This window comes from Triticum urartu, chromosome 5, assembly GCF_003073215.2.
Source record: "Triticum urartu cultivar G1812 chromosome 5, Tu2.1, whole genome shotgun sequence".
Taxonomy (NCBI): Eukaryota; Viridiplantae; Streptophyta; class Magnoliopsida; order Poales; family Poaceae; genus Triticum; species Triticum urartu.
Window position 1 is genome coordinate 484,948,542 of NC_053026.1, and position 23,313 is coordinate 484,971,854.

The window sequence follows — 23,313 nt, forward strand, 5'->3', positions numbered from 1 at the left end:
GGCATACATATTTGACGCACCTCTGCCTTTGAACTGCATGTATGTGGCGCACACGACGCCCACCCGAAGTTTGGCGAAGTTCCTATAGACAGAGGAGAAGTAAAGAGTAAGCCCAATTTGAGCGATTTCAACAGGAAATTCATCGTTTATTACTTTTTCTGATGGAGCGAGATTCAAAATAACAAAATCTTGCACTCACTGTGTCACGAGGTCGTGCGTGGATGCCATCCGCGGCGACCAACGCATCCACCTCCCGAAGCGCCGCGCCTGGAGCGCGCCCATGTAGGCGGCCGCATCGTAGCCCGCGTCCCCGCTGGCGTCGAGCGCGAGGGAGACGGCGAGCTCGCCCCCGCCCTCCTCCGCCAGAGAGCGCTCGCCGGCGGCGGAGGCAAGGAGCTGCTGGTCCTGGGCGGACTTGCCGGAGAGCAGGAGGAACGTGGTGGCGGCTGGGGCTCCGCCGCTGCTGCTATGCTCGGCTGCGGGAGCGGGAGCGGCGACCCGGCGCGCACATCGGTGGGGAGGCTGGCCAGCGCCGGCGGCGGCTCCAATCGGTCCTCGGCGGTGGCGAATCGTCTCGGATCTCGACGGCGGCTCGTATTGGAGTAGAGATGGGATCGAGAGGAGTCGGCAATGAAGGATGGGATCGATGGAGCGTTTTTTCTGCCGGGTGTGGGGTTTTTTTTTGGCCTGCGTGGGGTGGGGTGGGGGTGAGGACGAAAAAAAACCAGCGAAAAAAAACCGGACGAAAATGATGGGACGAAAATGATGGGACGAAAATAAAACCCGAAACGCGGACTACCAACTGAGACATTAGGAGTAGAGATATCTCATAAGCCGATGGGACGAAATGGTGTTGCTCCGTTGAACACAGTTTAGGAGCTAATTGATGAGTACACGGGCGACTGGAATGTTCAAATTATTTGTGAATTTTTTTCTCCAACCATGCTGAAGCAATCCTTAACATCCCTTTAAATCCGGCAGGTGGCGAGGATTCACTTGCATGGGCTTTGGAAAAGTTTGGCATCTATACTGTAAAATTGGTGTATCGCTCTTTAATGACTCGAAACGAGCATATTACTCTATAAAAAGGAAAGACTACAGAAACTTCTTCAGCGAATAAACAGTTGTGAAGTACCCTTTGGAAGTTTTATGTGTTTCCTAAGGTGCGAGTCTTTTGGTGGAGAGTGTTGCGCGACATCCTACTAGACCCTCTCAGGCTCAAGTTCCGACAAATAAAGCCAATTGGCAGGTGTGATGTGTGCCAGGCCATGGAAGAGAACTTGATGTATGCATTGATAAGTTGCTCTCACGTGAAGAGCTTTTTGGTTGCAGCAAGGGAACGGTTTGACCTTCGCTTGCCTTGCCTACACCCAGACACTCAAGATATCTTGCTTGATCAAATGCTCAATGATGACGAGAGATGCAAGATTATCACCATTATATATTTAATTTGGTCATCTCGAAGCCGATGGACACATGATCAACACGGCTATAACCCGTTATAGGCAATCAAATGAGTACATAAATTTTTGTCCATTCTGGACATGCCTGTTAACCGAACCAAGAATTTGGTACATCAAAACTGGCGGCTACCTGATCCTAGTTGGGTCACTATCAGTACTGATAGTTTGGTTAACTCTGATGCTTGGAAGGGGGAAGCAGGTGGTGTCGCCCGGTCTCACCTGGCTTTCATTGTTGGTTGGAGCAAACCACTGCCTGGATCGAAGTTTTTTTTAACATCAACACAGACACAAGCATCCATATACACGCGCATACATTCACTCCTATGAACACGCTTACGCACACCTTACCCTTATGAGCACCTCCGAAAGACTGAGCTGGTATATCATCTTGAAATTTACAAAGTCACTGTAGGCACCTCGTCGTCAACGGGAACGTCTCCTCTTACTGAATGCGCATCGCCGGAAATTCTGAAATAAATCCAGAAATAAATGCGAGCACCATGATTTAAATCCTAGTGGGCTGACTTGGTAGCTCTTCGAGAAGGTGTTATTTTTCCCCAGCTTCAAAGCTATTCACATATGATCGTGGAGGTCGACTGCATGGAGTTAGTCAACCTATAGAATTCGCGCAGCAATTCGCTTAGTTGCTGCACCTATCTTGAAGGAGTTAGATGAGCTTGTCCCTAGTTTTGCTTCCTTTTAGGTTACCCATGTTGGACGTACTTTAGATGTTCTCGCTCAGCAGTGTGCTAAGCTTGATAGTACATTAGATGGGACGGAAAGTAGTCCTGATCGAAGCCCAAATTTTCTTATCAGTAGCCTTTGGGCGGATTGTTACCGATTTTTGATTAATATACTAGGGTTCCTCTACCTCTCATCGACGTTGCCTTCAGTCCGCCTCGTCTCCAGTGGCATTAGGGCCATGGTGGCGTGATGAACCCCGACCCTTGCCGATGGGAGGGCTTCTCTTTTAGATATTTCTTCGAGTTTTATTAGAGTTTGTGTCCTACTTGGGAAGAAGAGATTGTGGCTGATCCCTGAAGATGGAACAAACGATGTAAGTTTATTATGAGTTAATAAAGCAGCCATGAAGGTCTTTCCCTAAAAAAAGATTAAAGATGAATAGATTGAAAGTTTTCCTGCAGAAAAAGATTGTTGATTAATAAATAAAGCTCTTTGATTCATTGAAAAAAAAGTTTAGAGTAGAATTAGGAATTATAATGCCTTGTTTAAATTAGATAGAGATATATTCTCGACGCGCAAGTCAATCTCGTTGGAACGTGCAACATGTAATCTCTACACCTATATATAGAAGAAACCACGCGGCCTTCCCAGGGCGTGGTACAATCGCTTACCAAATTCGTACAATCATATGGTCACGGAACCAACCCGGAATCAGCCAAAGCACTGCAATTGCAAATTTGCAATGCCTCGGAGCGGCTCCATCAAGAAGCAGGCGATGGTCGGCGATGCCAACGATGCCCTCCCGCGAGATGTCCTGGCCAGCGTCCTGCTCCGCTTTCCGGCGAGCGACCTCCGGCGCTTCCGCCTCGTCTGCAAGGAGTGGTGCGAGGTCATCTCCGACCCTACCTTCATTGATGCGCACATGGTCCACGGACCGCGGCCCCTGACCCACACCATTGTTTTTTTTCGTGGACGTCGGGGAGGCGGAGCTGACGGGGCCATAGAGCCGCGAAGCAGCGACGGCTACCTCTTCGACGAGCAGTGGCGACTGGTGGCCAGGTTCACGGCTGGCGAGTCAGAAGACATGGTGGGCACGTGCAATGGCCTGCTCTGCTTCCTCGACCTCCGCCAGGGGGGCATCAGGGTGGTAGAGCCATTCACCGGCGAATCTTTTGTCCTGCCGTCGCCGCAGAGGCGGTTGTGGCACGCTCGTGGCGCCTACAGCTTTGGCTTCGACCCCGGCTCGGGGAGATACAAGATTTTGCACCACGAGAAGGATGCTTACATGTACACGATCGGAGGAGGCGAGAACTGGAGGAGAGCGCATGGGGCCACCGTGTCTTACGGCTGCGTATTCGCTGACGGAGCAGTGTGGTCCGTTGCTATGAATCGGCGTCGGCTGAGAAAGGTCGTGCGCTTCGATCTGGCGACGGAGAAGATCACGTCGGAGCCCATGGAATGGGCTGGCTTGCGTACAGCTCTGTCAACGGTGTCAGACGCGCGAGTGTTCTTGATGGGCTTAGGGGTCGGGGAGCTGGAGGTGTTCTCCATGGGAGACGGCGGCCGGTGGGTGCGATATAGCATCGCCGTGAGGGCGCCTCACATGCGGTATCCCGCGGTGCCGTATCCCCTGCAACGGGGGCACCTGCTGATGCTGGACCGTAACAGGGATTCGCGCGCTGGCGTGTACGCTCATCCGATTGCGCCGGCGAGCAATGATCTGGGCTCGGGGAAGCTGCTGCTTCAGATGCCAAAGGACTGGCCGGGAGCTGACGGGACACCTGCATGCGATAATAAGACGCGATGGCTGTTTGTACCGGTCCCGCGTGAGGAGGAGACGGCGGCCAGAGTAAGACGAGTCCCACAAGAACTGCACCCTCCAAGGGTGTTCTCTTATGCCCCACCAGTGTCTATTTTCAAGAAAGCAAAAAATGCCCCACCGGTGTCTCCTCCTCCCTTGGCACGCTACTTTGGAGGCCTGCCCAAATTACAAAGCCACAAATCGGTGGTTACTTGTATCGGCTTCTACAATTTGATTATCTAACGCTATTTTTATTTCTATACATAATCTCGCAATAATGTACTATCTTGTGTATTTCGCTGAAGAGCTGGCCATTTTTCGACTTTTCTTCCATTGGCCACATTCTTTCCACTTCGTGACCGTGTTTAAAATATAGTGTATCACTGTTGGAGTACCGACTTCACATTGTAACTATGGATCACATTTAAATTGTAACGCGTGAGAACCCCAAGGAGACTTTGAATACGCTCCCGGCCCACTCCCGCGAGCCGGGGGGCGGGGGGGGGGGGGGGGGGGGGGGGGGGCGACGTAGGCGGCGGGGCATGGCGCTTGGCGGGGCGCGGTGGCTGATGGAGGCATCGTGGACGGCTGGTGGGTCCTGGAGGCGTTGTGGACGACTAGTGGGTCCTGCGGGGCCACGGTTCTTGGCGGCGGGCGTGTGCAACGGGCATCATTTTGCTCTCGGTCTTGTGCAGATGGGCGGGCTTGGCGGCGCGCGCTTGTGGTGTGGTGGTGTAGCGGCGGGGATGGCCGATGGCGTGGCGACGGGGATGGCTGGTGGCGGCGCAGCGGCTGCATGTGCCTGTGCCGTGGATCTGGAGCAGGCGGCGGCCATGGTGGCTGGTGGTGCGGGTGCGTGCCCGGCGGCTCCGACGCTTGGAGCTGGCGGGACAACGCGGGTTGGGCAGTGACCCAGTGTGGCTGCTGCTCCGGCCGTGGGTGGCTCCATGGCAGCTTGGCAGGGCGGTTGCGGCGGCGGTTGGCATTTTCGGCGTCAGCTCGTCCATAGGCGGCTTGTGTCGGCCTTCGTTTCCTCTCCTCGTTGTCCGGACGCTACTTTCGTCGTGGGGTTGGCCCTCTCCCAGCTGTTGTCCATCGCTTGTCTCGCACTCGGTGTTGCAGGACCAAGCTCGTCTCGCGCCCAGGGGTCTAAAAGGCGGGGCCTTTTCAATCATCTCTTTGGTTGGGGCAGTGGCGGATCTCGGGTGAGGTGGTGTCAAGATCTTGGATGCCGGGGCGACGGCTCTGGTGATGGTAGTGCGTTGCTTATGGGTAGAGCCCGTGAGTCGGTGCTGCCCGGTGGCCATAACCATGTGGGCGGCCATGACTGATGCTTATCACTTTTCGACAAAGCGGCTATTTAAGCCGGTCGCCACGATCCTCGCGCGGCGAGGTGGGACTAAACCCACAACCCTGCAGAGCCAACACGGGAGTCATCTACACTAGAAATCTAAGTAAGGACAACCCCGAAGGGCCAACAGGGAAGTCATCTACACTAGAAATCTAAGTAAGAGCAACCCCGCCCGCTTAACACGGACCATCAATTGGGGTCATTTACATTGGAATTGACATCCAAATCTGAAATGATCGACGTGCATGTGTTTGCATGTGTTTGGTGTTTTGAAAATAGGGTACATGATTATAAATGACAAAATTTGAGGTCCACCCGATCATTATCCGTAGGCGCGTCGTTTTAGGACCAGATTAGTTTTGTGTGTGCCTGTAGATGCTCTAGGAAAGAATTGACGAAACTAAAATACTCCTGACCAGTTCAGGGAAACAAACTATTCTTAACAATTTTCTTGACCATTTTAAGAAAATAAAAAGTAAACTACTTTCTCATTCCGGAATGGAGCAAAGAAAAGCTCGTGCCTGCTAGCCAGCCAGGTTCATCGTACCGACTAATCTGAACATGCATGACACCATGAACGAACATGCGTGCGGGAATGCCAGTAAGTAAAAGCTAGATAAAAGTCCTGTTTGGATCATGGGGTTAGAGCTAGTTTGGATTAGTTGGAGGCTTAAATAATTCAAAAGTATCCAAACATGAAGAATTAGAATGGGTTAGTTTCATCTAACCCAATTATCCTGATAAAAAGGTGCTTATTTGGGTTAGAATGTATTAAAAAATAACTCTAACTCTAACTATGTTAGAGTATCCAACAGGGCCAAAGAGACTAGACTAGCACAAGTTGCTCCCAGTGAAGTAAGCACGATCGATAATCGAACTACCAACTACCAAGAGGTCCTCACAGGAGGTTTCGTTGGCATTGGACGATTTTACCTAGTGTGTAGTGACAGACGACAGATGCATGCATGCATGGCCATCATTACCTAGCTTCCTCGTTTAACTCGCCATGCATGCACCAGCATATGCACGCTTGTGTATTTCTTTAGCATCAACTTTGCCTTTTCCTGCACTTTTGCCAGATTCGCCGCCTCTAAGGTTGGTCACAATGAGCAAAAACATAAACTAGTAACTTACACATTTCCCTAGACTATGTTACTACATCTATAGTGGGTAGGAACATCTATGTAGTGTCATGCAACAATGTATTTATTAGGTTATAGACTCATTGTTTCTTGAAGTGTGTGATGTTCCGGTAACTTAACTAGTTACCACAAGCACCTCTCTCTTTATTAAATATGTGCCACATAAGTAAAGTTGTATTGGAGTGTGTGATGTTACTCCTAAGTTCCTCCCCATTGTGACCAGCCTAATGGATCATGTTTATGCAATGCCAAAACTCCAGTGACCATTATATGAGTGCCCTACTGCAAAAGTGCTCCAACATTAGTGTAGTGGGGCTTTTAATTAAAACAAACATTAGTTGTGGCAAGGACGTAGCACGTGAGGAAAAAGAGATCGGGGTAACTTCAGCTTCTAACCAGATTCTTACGAGTTTGGACTTGGCTAAGTAGTTTATAGTTAGCGATGCGGTGAACAAGATTGAAGTACTTCGTCTGATTCAAATTAATTGTCATTACTTTGGTACAACTTTGTAATAAGTACCAAAATTTCAGTGTAATCGACACGATCAACCTCCATACCGGCTGATAGGTTGGCCCTCCACGTCATACTCAGTGGCATCCGTTGATTGACTATTAATGTTGAAGTTTCTCCATGCAGCTCTCACTTGCGTAGGTTATGGTACTGCTTTTGAAATTTGTGTGGGTAATATATAAATTACGACCCAAAACAATTTCTTCTTGCAATTTGACCAAAAATGTGTCAACCCAAAAGACACGAGATCGGTCGGTCAAACATGGTTTACTAGAGTAATTAGCACGCAGGATAATCCTAGCTTATGCACCCAAGAGACCTAGCAGACTGCTTACGTACAAATGTATGACCGGCCAAGGTTTACTAGAGGACTGCTGTCCTTTTTTCGCGTAGAATGTATGACCGGCTGACTGGTTGTACGTGTCTCCACCTGTCGAGTTAAGAACATTATTATATGATTCGGGCAAATCGTCAAGTCAAGACGTCAAGTATGACACACAATCTCGTGCCGGGCGCTGATCGAAAACGTTGAGGCTCTTTATACTCTACCTAACGGCAACGAGCGGCGAGAGGAGAAGTTTTAGCGTGCTTTCGCGCCGAAAATGTGCAGATTCTCGTTTGAAGGCACGCTTTACCAAACATTGACCCGAACATTTATACAACTTGCAAAGCCTTATGTATTCCTCTGGTTCTTTTTACTCTGCATATAAAAACTGTCTAAAGTCAAACTTCATAAAGTTTGATCATATTTATGTGAGAAAATATCAATATTTACCATGCTAAAGTTATACAATATGGAAATTTACCGTCCTCATTTCCCGATGATACTACACCTACGTAACTTGTATGAAGCTTTAAGTAATCCTTCCAACCAATTAATCTCCCCCCCCCCCCCTCCCCTCCTCCCCCATCCGATTTTCAGGGGGGTGGGCGAATCCCTCTCCCAACACCCAATAATAATCCCCTAAGTTGGACAGCCCGTTTGCTTATGTATCTTTTTAAGGTATGTCTAGCATTGCCCCTTACTTTCTAGCTTCCTTGTTTAACTTACCATGCATGCACCAGCATATGCAGGCCTGTATATTTCTTTAGCATAAACTTTTCTTTCCTGCACTTTTGCCAAATTCGCCGCCTCTAATGAATCATGTTTATGCAATGCCAAAACACCAGTGACCATTATACATACGAGTGCCCTAATGCGAAAGTACTCCAAAATTAGTGTGGTGGGGCTTTTAATAAAACAAATATTACTTGTGGGGCTTATCTGGCATTTGGCGTCGTGGACGTAGCACGTGAGGAAAAAGAGACCGAGGTAACTTTGGCTTTTAACCTTTTTTTCTTGCGCGCGTTTGGACTTGGTTAAGTGGGTTAATTAGCGATGGGGTGTAAGTTCAAAAAAAAAAAGATAGCGATGGGGGGAACAAAGCTTGATGTACCAAAATTCCAGTTTGAGCGACCCCTATACCGGCTGATATGTGTCAACCCAAAGACACGAGATCGGTCCGTCAAACATGGTTTACTAGAGTGATTAGCAGGATAATCCTAGCTTATATGCATGCATCCAAGAGACCTACTATACTAGTAGACTACTTACGTACAGACCCGAAATGTCGCATAGCTAGGTTTGGTTGTTGGCATGTCGCAAACAGACAAAAAGAATTTGGAATTGGACGACTGCTGTCTCTTTTTTCACGCAGAATGTGTGACCAACTGACTGTACGCGCGTGTCCCCACCTGTCTAATTAAGTACATTATTATATGATTATTATCCGCTCGGGCAAATTGTCAAGTCAAGACGTCAAATATGACACACGAACGCTGACCAAAAACGTTGACGATCTTACTCTACCGAACGAGGAGTGTGTTGAAGTCACGCTTTCCAAACATTGACCCGAGCATACGACATGCAAAGCTCTATGTACTTACTCCTTTAGGGCGTCTTTAAAGCAGACTCTCAGACCGCCCGCAACTGTACGAAGCGCATGGTCAGAACGCGATTTACTATCCAACGCAGGCCTATAACGGTACATCGAGATATCCGGACATACTTTTTTGGCAAACCAGAGAGAAACGTGAAGCTTTGCGAGAGTCCAGACAGCAGCCACGTAGGCCTCCAACGCCTTCGGCCCATCCAAAACCCTTTTCGGACCCTGCGCCTCCATCCTTCCTTTTTCTTCTCTTGCCTTCGTCGTCGCTCCGCCACCCCGGCCGCCATGCCACACCCCTACCAGAACTCTATGTCTCTGTCACCTCCGGCGTTCCACCCGGGCCCCATCCCGCTTCTCCTCCGTCGTTGTTTCACCCCTCTCCTCCGACTGCCCCGCCAGATACCATCCGCTACTACTATACTCACCATGCCCGACAACTGTTCGATGAATTGCGGGAGCTAAAAAAGTTGTCCATGCTTCTTCCAAGCAATGGATTTGGATTTGGAGTACATACACGAGCACTATGTCGAGTCATCTGATGACTCGTCCGATGAAGAGGACTATACGGATGAGACGGCGATGATGCAGGCAATCCTTGAAGACGCAAAGCGTGTGGAGGAGCGTGTTCTCAATTTCAAGGGTTCCACCAAGAATCATCAAGTGCTCAACCGCAACAGGGCGGCGGCCATTTGACACTGATGAACGACTACTTTGCCCCCGTTGCACTATTCGTTGACTATTTTCACCAGCGTTTTTGGATGCGCAAGACTGTCTTCAATCGTTTGTACTCTGGCGTCTGGTCCTATGATGACTACTTCATCTTGAAGAAGGACGTCGTGGGAAGTTTTGGGTTCTCTGGCTATCAGAAGTGCACAGACGCACTGCGAATGCTTGCATATGGCATGGTCGCTGATTTGTAGAACGTGTACCTACGGATGTCTAAGAGCACATGCGGAGATGCCATTGGTAGGTTTGCAACTGCTGTGGTCGAGGTGTTTGGACCTCAGTACATGAGAGAACCAACGGTGGCAGACGCTGAGAGGCTCTTGGAAATCTCAGAACCAAGAGGGTGGCCATGCTTGCTGGGTCTCTTGACTGCATGCATTAGAAGTGGAAGAACTGCCCGCAGCTTTACAAGGGCAATGCCAAGGTCATGTTAAGAAGCTCACCATCATTTTTAAAACAGTTGCATCACGTGAGCTTTGGATTTCGCACTCTTTTTTTGGCATGCTCGGGTCTCACAATGGCATCAATGTGCTGTAGCGATCATCATTCTCGAGGCTGGCTGAAGGAAAAGCTCCTCCCTGCCACCATACTGTCAATGGACATGAGTATAACTTGGGCTACTATCTAGTTGATTGCATCTATCCTCTGTGGGTTATCTTTGTCAACACCATCTCTAACCTAGTTGGCTAGAAAAAGTCTCACTTTGCCCAAAGACAAGAAGCGGTTAGAAAGGATGTCGAGAGGGCATTTGAAGTTCTACAGGCATGTTTTGCAATTGTTCGTGGATCTGCTAAACAATGGGATCCGGAGACCTTGTGGGAGGTGATGACATGTTGTGTGATCAGTCACAACATGATCGTCGAGGATGAGGGTGAGGATGCTGCGACAGCTCTAGAATTTGAGAACATGGGTGATCCTATCGAACTTCCAGGCCAGAATCGGCCACATTTGAAGAGTTTACTCAAATGCATCAAAAATTCAGCATCGGGCAACTCACAAATAGCTGAAGGAAGATCTGATTGAGCATCTGTGGACGGTTAAAAGGGGACAACAATGTTGGAATATAATATTTAAACATTTTTGAATTTGAACTAGTGTTGCACACAACTATTTGAACATCGGTAGTCTATGTTGCGGCTATTTAAACGTGCAAGACTTTCAAAACAAACAGGGAAGCCGGATGTATGCAAGCAGCGTTGGATGGCCGGCTCTCGCGTTCGTGTCCATAGACTAGTGCCCCCAATCCGCGGACGGATGCGGGAGGAAATTTACGTATCGGCATTGGAGATGCCCTAAAAAACATGTGGTTGTTGCATGTCAAACTTGGAATTGGACGACTGATGTCTCTTTTTTCACGCAGAATGTGTGACCAATTGGCAACTGGCTGTACGTCCTGTCTAATTAAGTACATTATTAAATGATTATATCCTCGGTCAAATTGTCAACTGAAGGCGTCAAATAGTTTTTTTATGCAATACAAACGCTAACGCTCATATATACGTGCATACTCTTACCCCTATGAACACACACACTGTACCCCTATGAACACCTTCGAGAGACTGAGCTGGCATATCATCTTCAGATTTTACGAAGTCACCGTAGGCATCTCGTAGTTGACGGGAACGTCTCCTATTCTCCTCTCACTGAACACGCATTGCTGAAAATATTGAAATAAATCCAGGATAAATACGAGCATCAAGATATAAATTCTGATGGGTTGAGATACCACTGTCCATCTAGTCATTCAACTACAGGTTGGTTTGCAAGGTGTCAAATAGTTTATGGACGACAGAGTCAGCTAAGCATTTGATCAGATCTTATGCTTGAATTTGCACGTTTAGATCATCGGCCGTGCAAGGAGTGTCTCTTGAATAAAGTAGTTTCGCGCGCCTAAAAAACGTGCAGATTTTTCTTGTGTGAAAAGTCACGCTGTCCAAACAATACAACATGCAAAGCTCTATGTACTTACTGCTTTACCACGTACTGGACCGGCCACGGCCAGAGAGTTGAGACTTGAGAGCTGTGACCTTTGATCGAACACCTTTGCGGCAGCCCAGTCAAACGTGCGCATGTATGAGCCAGGGGCGGCCGGGTCAAAAGTCTCAGCCATGCGGCCCCTATATATGTCGCCACTGGCACCATCGAACGAGCAAACCGTACAGGCAGCACAAGCACTGCGGCAGCCACCTAGCTAGCAAACTCCTCGTCGCCGGTCCGACTTCAGTGCACGGAGCTCGAGCTCGCTAGCCAGCAATGGAGGTGAAGGTGCTGAGCTCCAGGCTCGTCAAGCCGGCCTACAAGGCCGGCGCTCCGGCCACGGAGTACATCCCTCTGTCCGTCTTCGACACGGTCACGTACCAGATCCAGATGGCCATCATCTACGCCTTCGCGCCGCCCGCGCCGTCCACCGCCGCCATCGAGAAGGGCCTCGCGGCCGTGCTCTCCCAGTACCGCGCGTTCGCGGGCAAGGTCGGCGAGTCCCCCGACGGCGCGCCGGCCGTGGTCCTGAACGACCGCGGCGCGCGCCTCGTGGAGGCGTCCGTGGACGCCGACCTCGTCGACATGGCCCCGGCCAAGCCCACGCCGGCGCTGCTCAAGCTGCACCCGGACCTGGACGCGGAGCACCAGGAGGTGGTGCTGCTGCAGCTCACGCGGTTCCGCTGCGGCTCCCTCGCCGTCGGGTTCACGTCCAAGCACGTCGTCGCCGACGGCCACGCCACCAGCAACTTCCTCGTCGCCTGGGGCCGCGCCACCAGGGGGCTGCCCATGGGCCTCCCGCCCGTGCACCACCAGAAGGACCTCTTCAAGCCGCGCTCCTCGCCGGCTCGCCCGGAGCACGACCACCGCAGCAGGGAGTACCACCGGCCGTCGCCCGCCGCCGGCCATCACCACGGGGACGACGGCGCCGAGAGCAACATCGTCATCCACAAGGCGCACTTCACCAAGGACTTCATCGCGGGGCTCCGCGCCAGGGCGTCGGAGGGGCGCGGGCGGCCGTTCAGCCGGTTCGAGACCATCCTGGCCCACCTCTGGCGCACCATGACGCGGGCGCGGGACCTGAGCCCCGGCGAGGCGACGTCGATCCGGATATCCGTGGACGGGCGGCACCGGCTGGGGAAGCCGGCGGAGTACTTCGGCAACCTGGTGCTGTGGGCGTTCCCGCGGGCCACGGTGGGCGACCTGCTGGGCCGGCCGCTGAAGCACGCGGCGCAGGCGATCCACGAGGAGGTGGCGAGGGTGGACGGCGGCTACTTCCAGTCGTTCGTGGACTTCGCGGCCTCCGGCGCGGCGGAGAAGGAGGGGCTGGCGCCGAGCGCGGTGCTCAAGGACGTGGTGTGCCCGGACGTGGAGGTGGACAGCTGGCTGACGTTCCCGTTCTACGAGCTGGACTTCGGGACGGGGAGCCCCAGCTACTTCATGCCGTCCTACTTCCCCACGGAGGGGATGCTGTTCCTGGCGCCGTCCTACCTCGGCGACGGCAGCGTCGACGCCTTCGTCCCCGTGTTCCGGCACAACCTCCAGGCCTTCAAGGAATGCTGCTACTCCATGGAGTAGGTGTGTGGCCATGCATGCATGGTCTAGCTAGCCAAGAATAGAATCCACCGGTGCAAGGAAGAAGAAAGAATGTTACTACTACGTGCGAGAGAGATGGAACTGCATGCCAAAGCGGCGCGGTTGTTGGATGTGTTGGGGTCGGGTTGGTGAGGGGTGGTCGATTTTTTTTAGTTGTGAGTGACGACGCACTTTATGGTGGTGTCCTCCGATTGATCGATTGGTTTATTTGTATGCCCTGCTTGAAGTTAATAAAATGTTGATGAATTTTCTTAATCTTCCTTTTGGCTGGCTCCAGTGCATCTTTGAGTGAGTAGGAACTAGGGAGCATCTCGCGCGATCGGACCAGCACATGCACATTCTTCGTCAAGCTTTGATCGTAGTACTACTACTAGTGATCCCGTGCAAGCCAGTGTCTGAAGTCTGAACCACGCATGCATGCAGTCAATGTGTGCAGTGTAGACATGATAGTATATCTGTCCACTGGACGTAGCGTACCGCATGTTACGTGACCATGCACGACCCAAGACTAGCTGTGGACGCATGTCGCGCCACTCAGAAGATCCAACCAACCCCAACCATATCATACTCTAAACCATCAACTCCAGCAGCCAGGAATCTGGCGCTGACCCGTCCCAACGCCGGACGCCACATGCACTGATGCACATGCACGTCGGCCAACTGCTGCGTGCATGCCTCCAGAGCAGAGCCTCCGGGCCTGACGGTTCACCAACCGCCTTCATCCAGCGAAGGACAGCACCGGCCTTGCCAATCCGTCTGTTTTGTGTAGCGCCGCCGTGGTTTGCCCCGCGTCCAGCCCCGCCGATCGAGCTGGACGGACGAGGTGATCGACAGGCGGCGTGCTTCACCACGGGCGTACGTACGTACGTGCAGGCTAGCTCTAGCATGGACACGGACGGCAACCGGTTGGGAGCGCTAGCTGTAGACCTGTCCGGTTGTCCTCGGTCGGGCTCGGTGATGAGTTGTTTTTGCGACATGCTTCGTCTTTTTCGGGACAAGCTGGTGACTTGTTTTGGCTGCTCAATACAAGTATAGAATGCTTGCCTTTTAGGGCTGACAGGTATGCCATCACAACAACTCAAGAACGTACATAACCACACATGCATGCAATGATGCAAAGGCTCCTCGTCCGTGAACCGATTGTTTTGAAAAAAATCGTGAGAATATACTCTACTCCCTACGTCCCATAATGTAAGATGTTTTTGCAAGCTATAGGGAGTACGTTGCACTCTTTGTATAGAGACATATGTGACCACTAGGGATAAAAGGGCTTGCCCGACCTTTCTCTTCGAAAAAATTATGCGAGTTTTTCCACAAATAAATAAATAAATTACTTACATGAGGCCAAAAAAACTAAATTCGGCAATGAATGGTGACAAAAGGTGGAACATGAGAGATTGGATTTAAATTTTTATTTTTATTTTTATTTTTTTGTACAACTTTATCCCTCCGACGTTACCTTTTTTTTAGAATTTTTAGAACCCTTTTCACTTGGTTTTCACCAGATATTTTTATCTCTTCCCACTCTCCACATGTGAGCGATGTGAACAACCCGTGTCCCCCGCCTCATGCAGGACTCTTCGCCGTAGGCACCTCGTTGTACGCCAGCCTTGGTCCGAGCTAGCGACCATCAGCCTCCGTGTATTTGAGCGACATGACCGCGGAGATAGTGTGGGGATGAGCCGTCCGTAGATTGTTAGATCCACAAGACCACAACCGACTCCCTCACTTTTCTCTCCTTATTACAACTGTATTTCACACACATCGCCTTCAGCCCTTAACTAGAGGGTCGTCTCATCTTCATTTTCATCTTGCGGTTGTTCACTAAGTAGGTTATACGAATTTTAGAAAATTAGAGACAAAGAATTTCAGAATTTTTGGTGGTTACTGCAATTATCTTTTACCTCAAAATTCTGGATTAGATCCAAACAAAATCCACACTCTGTAAAGATACTTCAATAAGATCTGAAATATTTTTTCTACCGAATTATAAACCCACATGAACCTCGGCGGCTTTCGTAAGATGCACGCCAAATGTGATGTGATATTTTCAGAGGAGTCGCAAATAGATCCGCCGATTCACCAATCATTGATGGTTCGAGAACCGCTAAACTAGTCCATACTACATTACATGCAATTGTAACCTACAATTACTATCGGAAAATAAAGCTCCAAGGCGTTCAGTGCATAACTCTTGCGATATTAGTTAAATATATCTCCCAACTCAAAAAAAACTCATTATCTCCGTATGATCTTATTTATCTTGCCAAACACACTAGCTGGAATATTTGTCATTTTTTCTTCTAAGGGTAAAGGGTCATTTTTCTTTTGTCTTCAGGTTACATATATAGAGGTACACAGTAGTACATTGCTGCCAAGAAAAAAGGACACAGTATATTGGAGAAAAGCGGCCTATCATAAAGAGCAAATGTAGTAGTACTCCCACCATTCACTATTATAAGATGTTTTGAATATCTGATTATGAAGTACGTACGAACTGAAATGAGTAAACAAACACGCGAGTGAAAAGTGTCTACATACATTCAATTTATAAAAAATAAAAACATCTTATAATAGTGAGCGGATGGAGTAACTTTTAGCATAGCATGTGCGTTGCTCAGTGTTTATACTGTGCACATGCATTGTGGAATTCCTAACCGTTTGTATGTATGTACTCAGCAAGCATCATGAATGACACCGGAGGTTCTCAGTTTCTCACCATCTTAAACCGCAACTTGTCCTAGACACATGTCAGCGGTCACCAACCTCTGTCTTATGAAGCTCGAAAAAAAAGTGCCTGCTTGTGTGAGCGCGCGCGTGTTTTTCTTTCTTGCAAAAGTCTGCTCGCCTGTGTTTGAATGGCCACAAGGCTGGTTGCGTGGAGTGGATTAGTGCTTTTTTGCATCGCGATCCGTGGAAATGTTATTTTCTTTCTGTTGGGAGATTGATCTTATGCTTTTAGCCAGTCTAAACATGTGCAAGAGCCCACCACCTATCAGGGTATCTTGCACAGGCAGGGTTTTGACCTATGGGCCCCTGCAGGCCCATCAGACTGTGCTGTACAAGAACACGTTGAGGTTGCATCTTTCCTTTTCCCATAAAACGGAACTGAAAATGATCTTTCCCCCTCTCGATGCTGACATGCTGTTCAACTTGAGAAACAGTAACTGACATGCTCATAGGTGCCCTATATTGGCCAATTCACAGATATACATACAGAAGCCAAGAGAGTATACACCACAAGGTATCTTAGCCATCCTTCTTTGAGGCAGCCAATCATCATATCAGATTTGGACTAAGTTACTTACAGTTACAGGTCAGGTCCACCGGGCCTTCTTCTGGGTATAAATAACATTATAAACTATCACTGGACTGGACGGTAGGTCAAATATAGTTACTGATCATCAGGTATGTCATCGGTGTCTGGTGCCGTATCCCGGCCAAGATCTTTGTCTTGTTGGTTAGGAGAGCTAACCTCTTGCATATACGACTCCGCAAATTCTAGCATTTCTCGAACTTCCTTCTTTAACTGCAATATTTTAAAACACAATTACCTTAATCACGACATGCAGAGACTAAAGATTGAATTATGAGGGATTTGTATTTGCATCTCGACATGCAAAGACCTTTTGCATCTAAAGTTCTGAACCCATGCTCCTATGTGCTACAACAAGCAAGCAAGCAAAAGCTACATAACCAGCCAGTCAATCTCTGTATTTTTAATGTCAAAATCAATCTGATCATATCCAGATTGCAGTGTATCTGGAGCCAAGAGTTGCTGTCTTATCTATTTCACTAGCATATTACTACTAAGTTTGTGGACAAATTAGATTAAATTCCAACTGGCAGATTATCATCAAAACAGAGGTCAATACTAGATAAACCCATACCTCGTCCACAGCACCACTCTTTATTTTAGACTGCATTATGCACCATTTCTTGAAATGTGCACCTGAAAAAGGCAGAGTAACCACCATATCCATCAAGCAGAGTAACCACCATATCCATCAAATTACAAATTTTCATTTGCGGTTTAAACTGAGAACAGACATCGTAACATAAAGTACAATAAGAGAACACAAGTTACACATGGAGATCAGAAGAAAACACTAACCAGCACTTATGTTAACACTGCACGAACTAGAATCGATAGTTTTCACAGACCATCTACAGTGTACCTGAAAAGTAGAACATCGGTTAATCATATTACCACATCATAGTTGTGATTTCATTGCAATGAAAAGAACATATAAATGTATCTGTCACAGAGACTAACTGAACATGAAGTACCTCAAAAAAGGAACCAAATGGAACATCATGTACTTGTTGCACAGTCTCAAATACCTAACAAGTATCCAGTGAGAAATTAGTATTATTATGATCTAAAGTACTCCCTCTGTCCCATAATATAAGAGTACATTGGTTGTAATGACATCTTATATTACGGGGCGGATGGAGTAGTATATAACATAATGTAATACTATGATTCAAGAAAGATTTCCCATCATATTGGGATGTTCACTTTAGCACTTAGACATACCAGATCGGTTTTGTTAGCTGAAAGAACCATATGCTGCCACTCTGTCATTGCTGAATATGGAGGGCACATCGGACTATGGCATATGGATTTACAGTTAAGTTCTCTCACCTGACCATCATACTCGTCGGCAACATGCCACTGGCCCAGCTGCGAAAAGAGACATTTCTAGTCAGCAATAATTCATGACTGAAAGAGCTGGTACTCTGCTGGATACTTACGTTGATATCTTTATCCTGACGAGCTGTCCTATATTCTGTTATGTAACTTGAGTCATCACTTAATAGATTATTAAAAAACTCTTCTGCAGTGCACGGGAATGTTCCCTGCAATGAGATTGAATTAAATAATTAGTTCTGTTATCAACTGCAAAATCATGGAAGATACAGTTAGCCATCATTACATTAAATACAGAGACTAGAACTTCTTCTTTGACAAAAGGTTGTAGTTGCCCTGTTAAGTCAGCACAATCTTCTGGAACATTTATCTCCTTGCTGCTATTTTTTCTTGAGCTACTGAGTGCGCGCAATGCAGATTGAGCACGTTCCTATAATCCAAAAACCAAATATATTAAAAACTATCATCAATTCAGACAAGCAGTTTATGGAGATCACAATCATGTAAACCAAAGCCTACCATGAACAGCAAAACAAGCAGAAAGCACGCTTCAAAACTAGTGCACCAACAGTAAGATTGCCGATACACAACAGCAACATGCATCCTATATTTAAATTCTTACTTGAAAATATGTACAAAAAGGGCAGTTTGTCACTACCTGCTTCTCAGCCTCTATCATTGCATGGAAGTTCTTCACAGCTCGTTGCAATGCTCTAAATGTGTGGTTTCTGTTCCAAAACGATGCAAATTTGTACCTAACCCTTCCTGCAAAAATAATATAAGGTGACATAAAGCAAATGACAAAACATCCCATCTTATCTAGATTACCATTTCCAGTCCTTTTGCCAGCCTCCAGAAATTGTGTGAATATTGTAATTTTGGTTATCAGTGCCCTCTTATTCTGTTTTCTAGCATAAATGCATAATCAATAGCTCCATCCACACTTCTTAAGTTTGCAACTAATTTTGCATCAAGATAAATCTACAGCCCAATTCATGGTGGAATCTTGCAATCTGCACTCACAAAACTAAAATCTACATCAAGTCATGGACTAATAAGTAGTAATACCAAACATGTTGATGCTGCTGAGAAACAGAAGCAGGCATCAAGATCCAAAAGGTGGAACTGGAAGTTCAAGTTTGGATGGGAGCAGAAAACTACGTGTCAAACTGAAAAATAGAGAAAACCACATTATGTATGTAGTATATACCTAGTTTAGCTGGATAGCCATAATGAAATTAGAAGGCGTCATGATTTATAGTGCCAGACAATAGGATGAGATTTGACAACTGAGCATTGCAAAGCAGTGAAAGGGCTTTAAGTTTGCAGCATTATCCATGTTTAGTGCCAGCAGAAGAATCAAGAAAGATGCAAAAGGTTTGTGTGACTAACTGACTATGCAAGATTGTGAGTGTTAAATCCTACCATCAGGGCATCCTAAGGGAGGAACTCCATGTCCTCCAGCTCCCGTTCGAAGAAATATCGTAATTGCTGGATTAATAACTGCATGCTGGCTTCTTCTTATCTGCTTGTAAAAAAAAGGGACAGAAGTGATCATTACATTTTTAGCAAGAAAATGGTGCAGTATATTACAAAAAGGAGTAGGGCAAGGCTCACCTCATCAATATCTCTCAAAGGGAGCATAACCTTCATACATAAGAAAAACATGTTATCAGTCACACGATGTACCACAGCCAATGTAAGAAAATGGATACGTTTCTAAGACAAGCTTTCTAGCTTAACAAAGCTAAACTTTCTGCAGCTCGTAGGATCGTAAACTTATCCAACCCAATCTAGATGGCATCGGAATACATACAGAAAATGCTATTGTTGACCAGGATTGGTAGCTTCAGTGATTCAGACTTATGAGGCAAACTGGCGTATAGCAGCCAGTGGGGAAATTACATTTCTATCAAGCTGGAATTCAACAGATTTTTTTCTACTGATCGTGGTACTGGCAGCTGTAACAGTCAAATATGGTACTGGATTCCTGCTAGTGTGGCCAGAAATACCACTGAGAACAAGAGACATAAATCTTGTTCAGCAAGTACACTGGAATCAATTGTTTCTAGAATGATTACTGACAAGTATATGAAACAACAAATTTAGCACCTCAACTATGGAAATACTGGAACAACAAAAGTCATTCAGGTCTTATATCCGAATCACGATTAATTATTAGACAGCATAGCCTATCTTGCGATGGCATTTTATCGGATCATAATCAACAGGACAAGGTCATATAAGTAGTACTCCCTCTGTAAACAAATATAAGACGTTTTAGATCACTATAGTACTCCCTCCGATCCATATTACTAAAGCTGCGACAAGCAATATGGATCGGAGGGAGTACTTTAGTGATCTAAAACGTCTTGTATTTGTTTACAGAGGGATTACCATTTAAGAACCACAGGACAAAAGGATACGATCATCAACATTAGAAGAAAACGACAAGATCAGTATTTCTACATTAACTCTGTTATCCTATTGTTTCCTCATTTACAATGCTACCCAACAAATAATCAACACAGCACTAGAAAATGAATCTTTTCTGAGAAGCATGGAAAACATTAAGTGAACATAACGAACCAAGTAAATCCCCCAATCAAAGGATGCAATTGAAAAATACTGAATGTGAGCGTACCTTAATCTGCTTAGAGAAGACGTTTGAATGGAAGCAAATGTGCCATGAAGAAACATACATGCGACCGTGGTATAGAAATGATCTCTCAAGTGCACATGAATAGCTGTGTTCAACAACCTGAATGACAAAGAAAGCAAGAAACAGTTAGCTCTTGCAAGTTGGAAACACTGCTAGCAGACCTATGCATTATTTAATTAGCAGTAGCAGCCGTAGGTACTTACCTCATCTGGAGGGAGCCCAAAAATTGTCTGCAAATGACCTGGCTTTTGGTGAACTACAGTAGGGCCTTGTTTGTCTAAGGAAATCCTTCTACGAGCATCAGCCTCGGCAGTGTTGTTTAGAGCCCTAAAACACACCAAAAATGAAATGTCAGAAAATTGCTGACAAGACCACGTTATAGTTTTCTTGTGTTGTCCAAAGGGACAAAGTAAAAATAGTGAAGCAAGTGACTGCGACATGCCAAAGCTGTTGAAATATGCAAATTTTCACATCTAAAATAATTTAAAAAAACTTCAGAGCAAATTAATAATAGATGAGATATTTACCTGGAGGAACTCTCATGAACCTTGATTGCCTTAATATGGAGACAAACCTAACAAAACAAAACAAAAATGATATGATAACTGGAAGAAATAATCATTCTGATAAACCAAGTTGCTCCATAGAAACCAATTACCTGACCTGAAGAGCTGTCAAGTGTATACCAAACTGGTCCGCTCTGCCCCTCAGACTCGACTGGAACAGTAACAGAACCAAGTGTTGTGCTCTTCCATACAATGTCCCAATCATATATTTTCACCTGTATCTGCGATAGTGTACAGAACAAATGTGTGAGTGTATCTTTGACGAACTACCATCGATAACACCAATCGAAAAGACTTCTTGTGATCGATATGACTGTTCTTAAGGAGGGTCTCCAAGAAAATATTGCAAGAAATGGATTTCTTAAGGAAAGGGCTGGTAATAACCTTTACAGGAAGAGAGTCAACAACAAAATTGAATTCCTCTCCCCACATTGGGTTTCTTGAGCCAGGAACCATGGAGCTGTAAGGTGTTAAGAGATGAAACCAAGGGGATAAGTAGAGCACTACAAAATTACCTACTTGACTCCAAAATTCTATTAAGCAGAATAAAATTATCTAATATTAGGAGTGTTTATTTGAAATTGTTTCCGTCAACCCCCTTCCACCATTGCTTTTCCTACAGAAATATTTTTAGGGTCGATGAGTTACATCAGTCTACTTAAGACCCCAACCCCTTTCTCTCCTTCAACGGATTTCCGGCAATCCTGAGAGCAAACACATTCATTCATCTCCAAATTATGTCATCTGCAATTTAGATCTATGAACTGAACTTCTCCTGCGCCGAATCACTCCTATACACCGATTGGTAGTTGTCTAAACTGAGCCACCTCCCATCTCTCGTCTAATGATCTAGTGAGTAGCAATAATTCATCATTTAACTTGGTTTTACTGTGACCTTAAAAGGACAGCATTAGCCGCCAGCAGAACCTTTTGGGCAACGCGTTCGATTGGTTGTTGGATGAAGCTTGAACCTAGTTTACTCACACATATAGTTATCTGTACAGGTCATCAAATGAAATGCTCCTTCTCTAAAAAAAATCAAATGAAATGCTGTTACAATCCTCTCTTCCGTACTTCAATTCAATCAGTAAATGTTTTTCCCTAAAAAAGTGGTTTATTGAGTATTGTGCAGCCTAAATTCCAGGAGACAAGGTCATTTTCCAATGAAAAACCTTTGATGAGTCATATGACCGTGTGATGGCCATTGCTAAGTTTTTAGTCAGGAATGTATCAGGAACAGAGTTCTTCCTAAACCTAGTCTGATAATGCTGTAACCATAAGTCAAATCATCCAAACTAACTAGAATCGACAGCATTGCAGAAGAGAATGTACATATAAATACTGAACCGAACCTGAAACGCTTCTCTTCGCCGCAGGTGATGAGCGCATAAGGGTCCGAGGTCCCATTCAAGTTCGCCGCGATCAAATTCTTCGCGGCTAGCAGCTCCAGCTGTTACAGGCACGCACCCAAGTCACACGACCGCTCACAGAGTCAATCACAATCAGGGGGGCGCAACAAAATCAGAGACAAGGGGCTGATCAGCCTCACCTTCACCACGTACGCCGACGGCCCCGTGGAGTACTGAGCAGCAATCCCCGCGCGCGGAACAGACAAAGCCAAACGAAAAACGCTAGCAACGTTAGCACGGGTGATCGTTCGTCGGCGCATGCCGTAACCGCCCAAAAATTTCCCCACTGACGGACCCCAGGCAACCGCCGGTGCTTGCTTACCTTGTCGGCGCCGTCGAGGTCCCGCGCGAGGGCGAGGTCGTCGGCGCCCGCGGGCGGGGCGCGCGGGCCGAGGAGCTCGTAGGCGGCGTAGAGCGCGACGATGAGCATGGCCGCGGCGCAGGTGACCTCGATCTCCCAGCAGGTGGGCAGGAGGAACCCGAGCGCCGCCGCCGCCTGCGGCGACATGCCGCCGACCCTCCGCGAGGCCGACGCCGAGGGAGGGGGTCTAGGGTTTCTCGGGGGTGGGAGAGGGTGAGGGGAGGGACAAGCACGCGATGGCCATGGGAGGGGAAGGGGGCAAAGGGGGGAGGTGGTGGTTACGGAACGGGAGGGGGCGCGACGTGGCGGAGAAGGTGGAACCGGTCGGGACAGCATGGCCCCCCAGTGAGATCCGACGGTTGGGGCCGCTTGCGCGTGAGGTGGCGCGGATCTCGATGCGTCGGGGAAATGCAGGATGGGACGCTCGCAAAATCCCATTAAGATCCGTTTTATCTCTTAAATGAAAAATCCGATTGAAGATC

At 47.3% G+C, this 23,313-nt stretch overlaps 2 protein-coding genes across 2 annotated transcripts; one reads left to right on the top strand and one right to left on the bottom strand.

Moving 5' to 3' along the window:
• The first annotated feature begins 11,773 nt into the window (after positions 1–11,773).
• LOC125556403 (putrescine hydroxycinnamoyltransferase 3-like) lies at positions 11,774–13,434 on the top strand. Its single transcript, XM_048719145.1, has one exon. It carries the CDS (start codon positions 11,860–11,862, stop codon positions 13,159–13,161), a length of 1,302 nt encoding a protein of 433 aa, XP_048575102.1. The 5' UTR covers positions 11,774–11,859; the 3' UTR covers positions 13,162–13,434.
• A 2,898-nt stretch (positions 13,435–16,332) lies between these two features.
• On the bottom strand, positions 16,333–23,103 carry LOC125510034 (BAG-associated GRAM protein 1). Its single transcript, XM_048675123.1, has 18 exons — positions 22,793–23,103; positions 22,611–22,643; positions 22,414–22,511; positions 21,446–21,521; positions 21,154–21,282; positions 21,023–21,069; positions 20,699–20,822; positions 20,478–20,594; positions 19,451–19,480; positions 19,259–19,358; positions 18,492–18,598; positions 18,120–18,263; positions 17,938–18,042; positions 17,720–17,866; positions 17,470–17,523; positions 17,294–17,357; positions 17,070–17,131; positions 16,333–16,708 (listed from the first exon to the last, which is right to left on the bottom strand). Exons 1-18 carry the CDS (start codon positions 22,976–22,978, stop codon positions 16,574–16,576), a joined length of 1,758 nt encoding a protein of 585 aa, XP_048531080.1. The 5' UTR covers positions 22,979–23,103; the 3' UTR covers positions 16,333–16,573.
• Between the last annotated feature and the right edge of the window lie 210 nt (positions 23,104–23,313).

Bases quoted from the DNA above. Each gene is read 5' to 3' on its own strand.
- LOC125556403 (XM_048719145.1), top strand. From the start codon at position 11,860: ATGGAGGTGAAGGTGCTGAGCTCCAGGCTCGTCAAGCCGGCCTACAAG.
- LOC125510034 (XM_048675123.1), bottom strand. From the start codon at position 22,978: ATGTCGCCGCAGGCGGCGGCGGCGCTCGGGTTCCTCCTGCCCACCTGC. The intron at 18,599-19,258 runs GTAGGATTTAAC...TTATTTTTGCAG, and splicing joins TCCCTTAGGATGCCCTGATG to GAAGGGTTAGGTACAAATTT. The intron at 17,867-17,937 runs GTAAGTATCCAG...CTCTTTTCGCAG, and splicing joins GTCAGGATAAAGATATCAAC to CTGGGCCAGTGGCATGTTGC.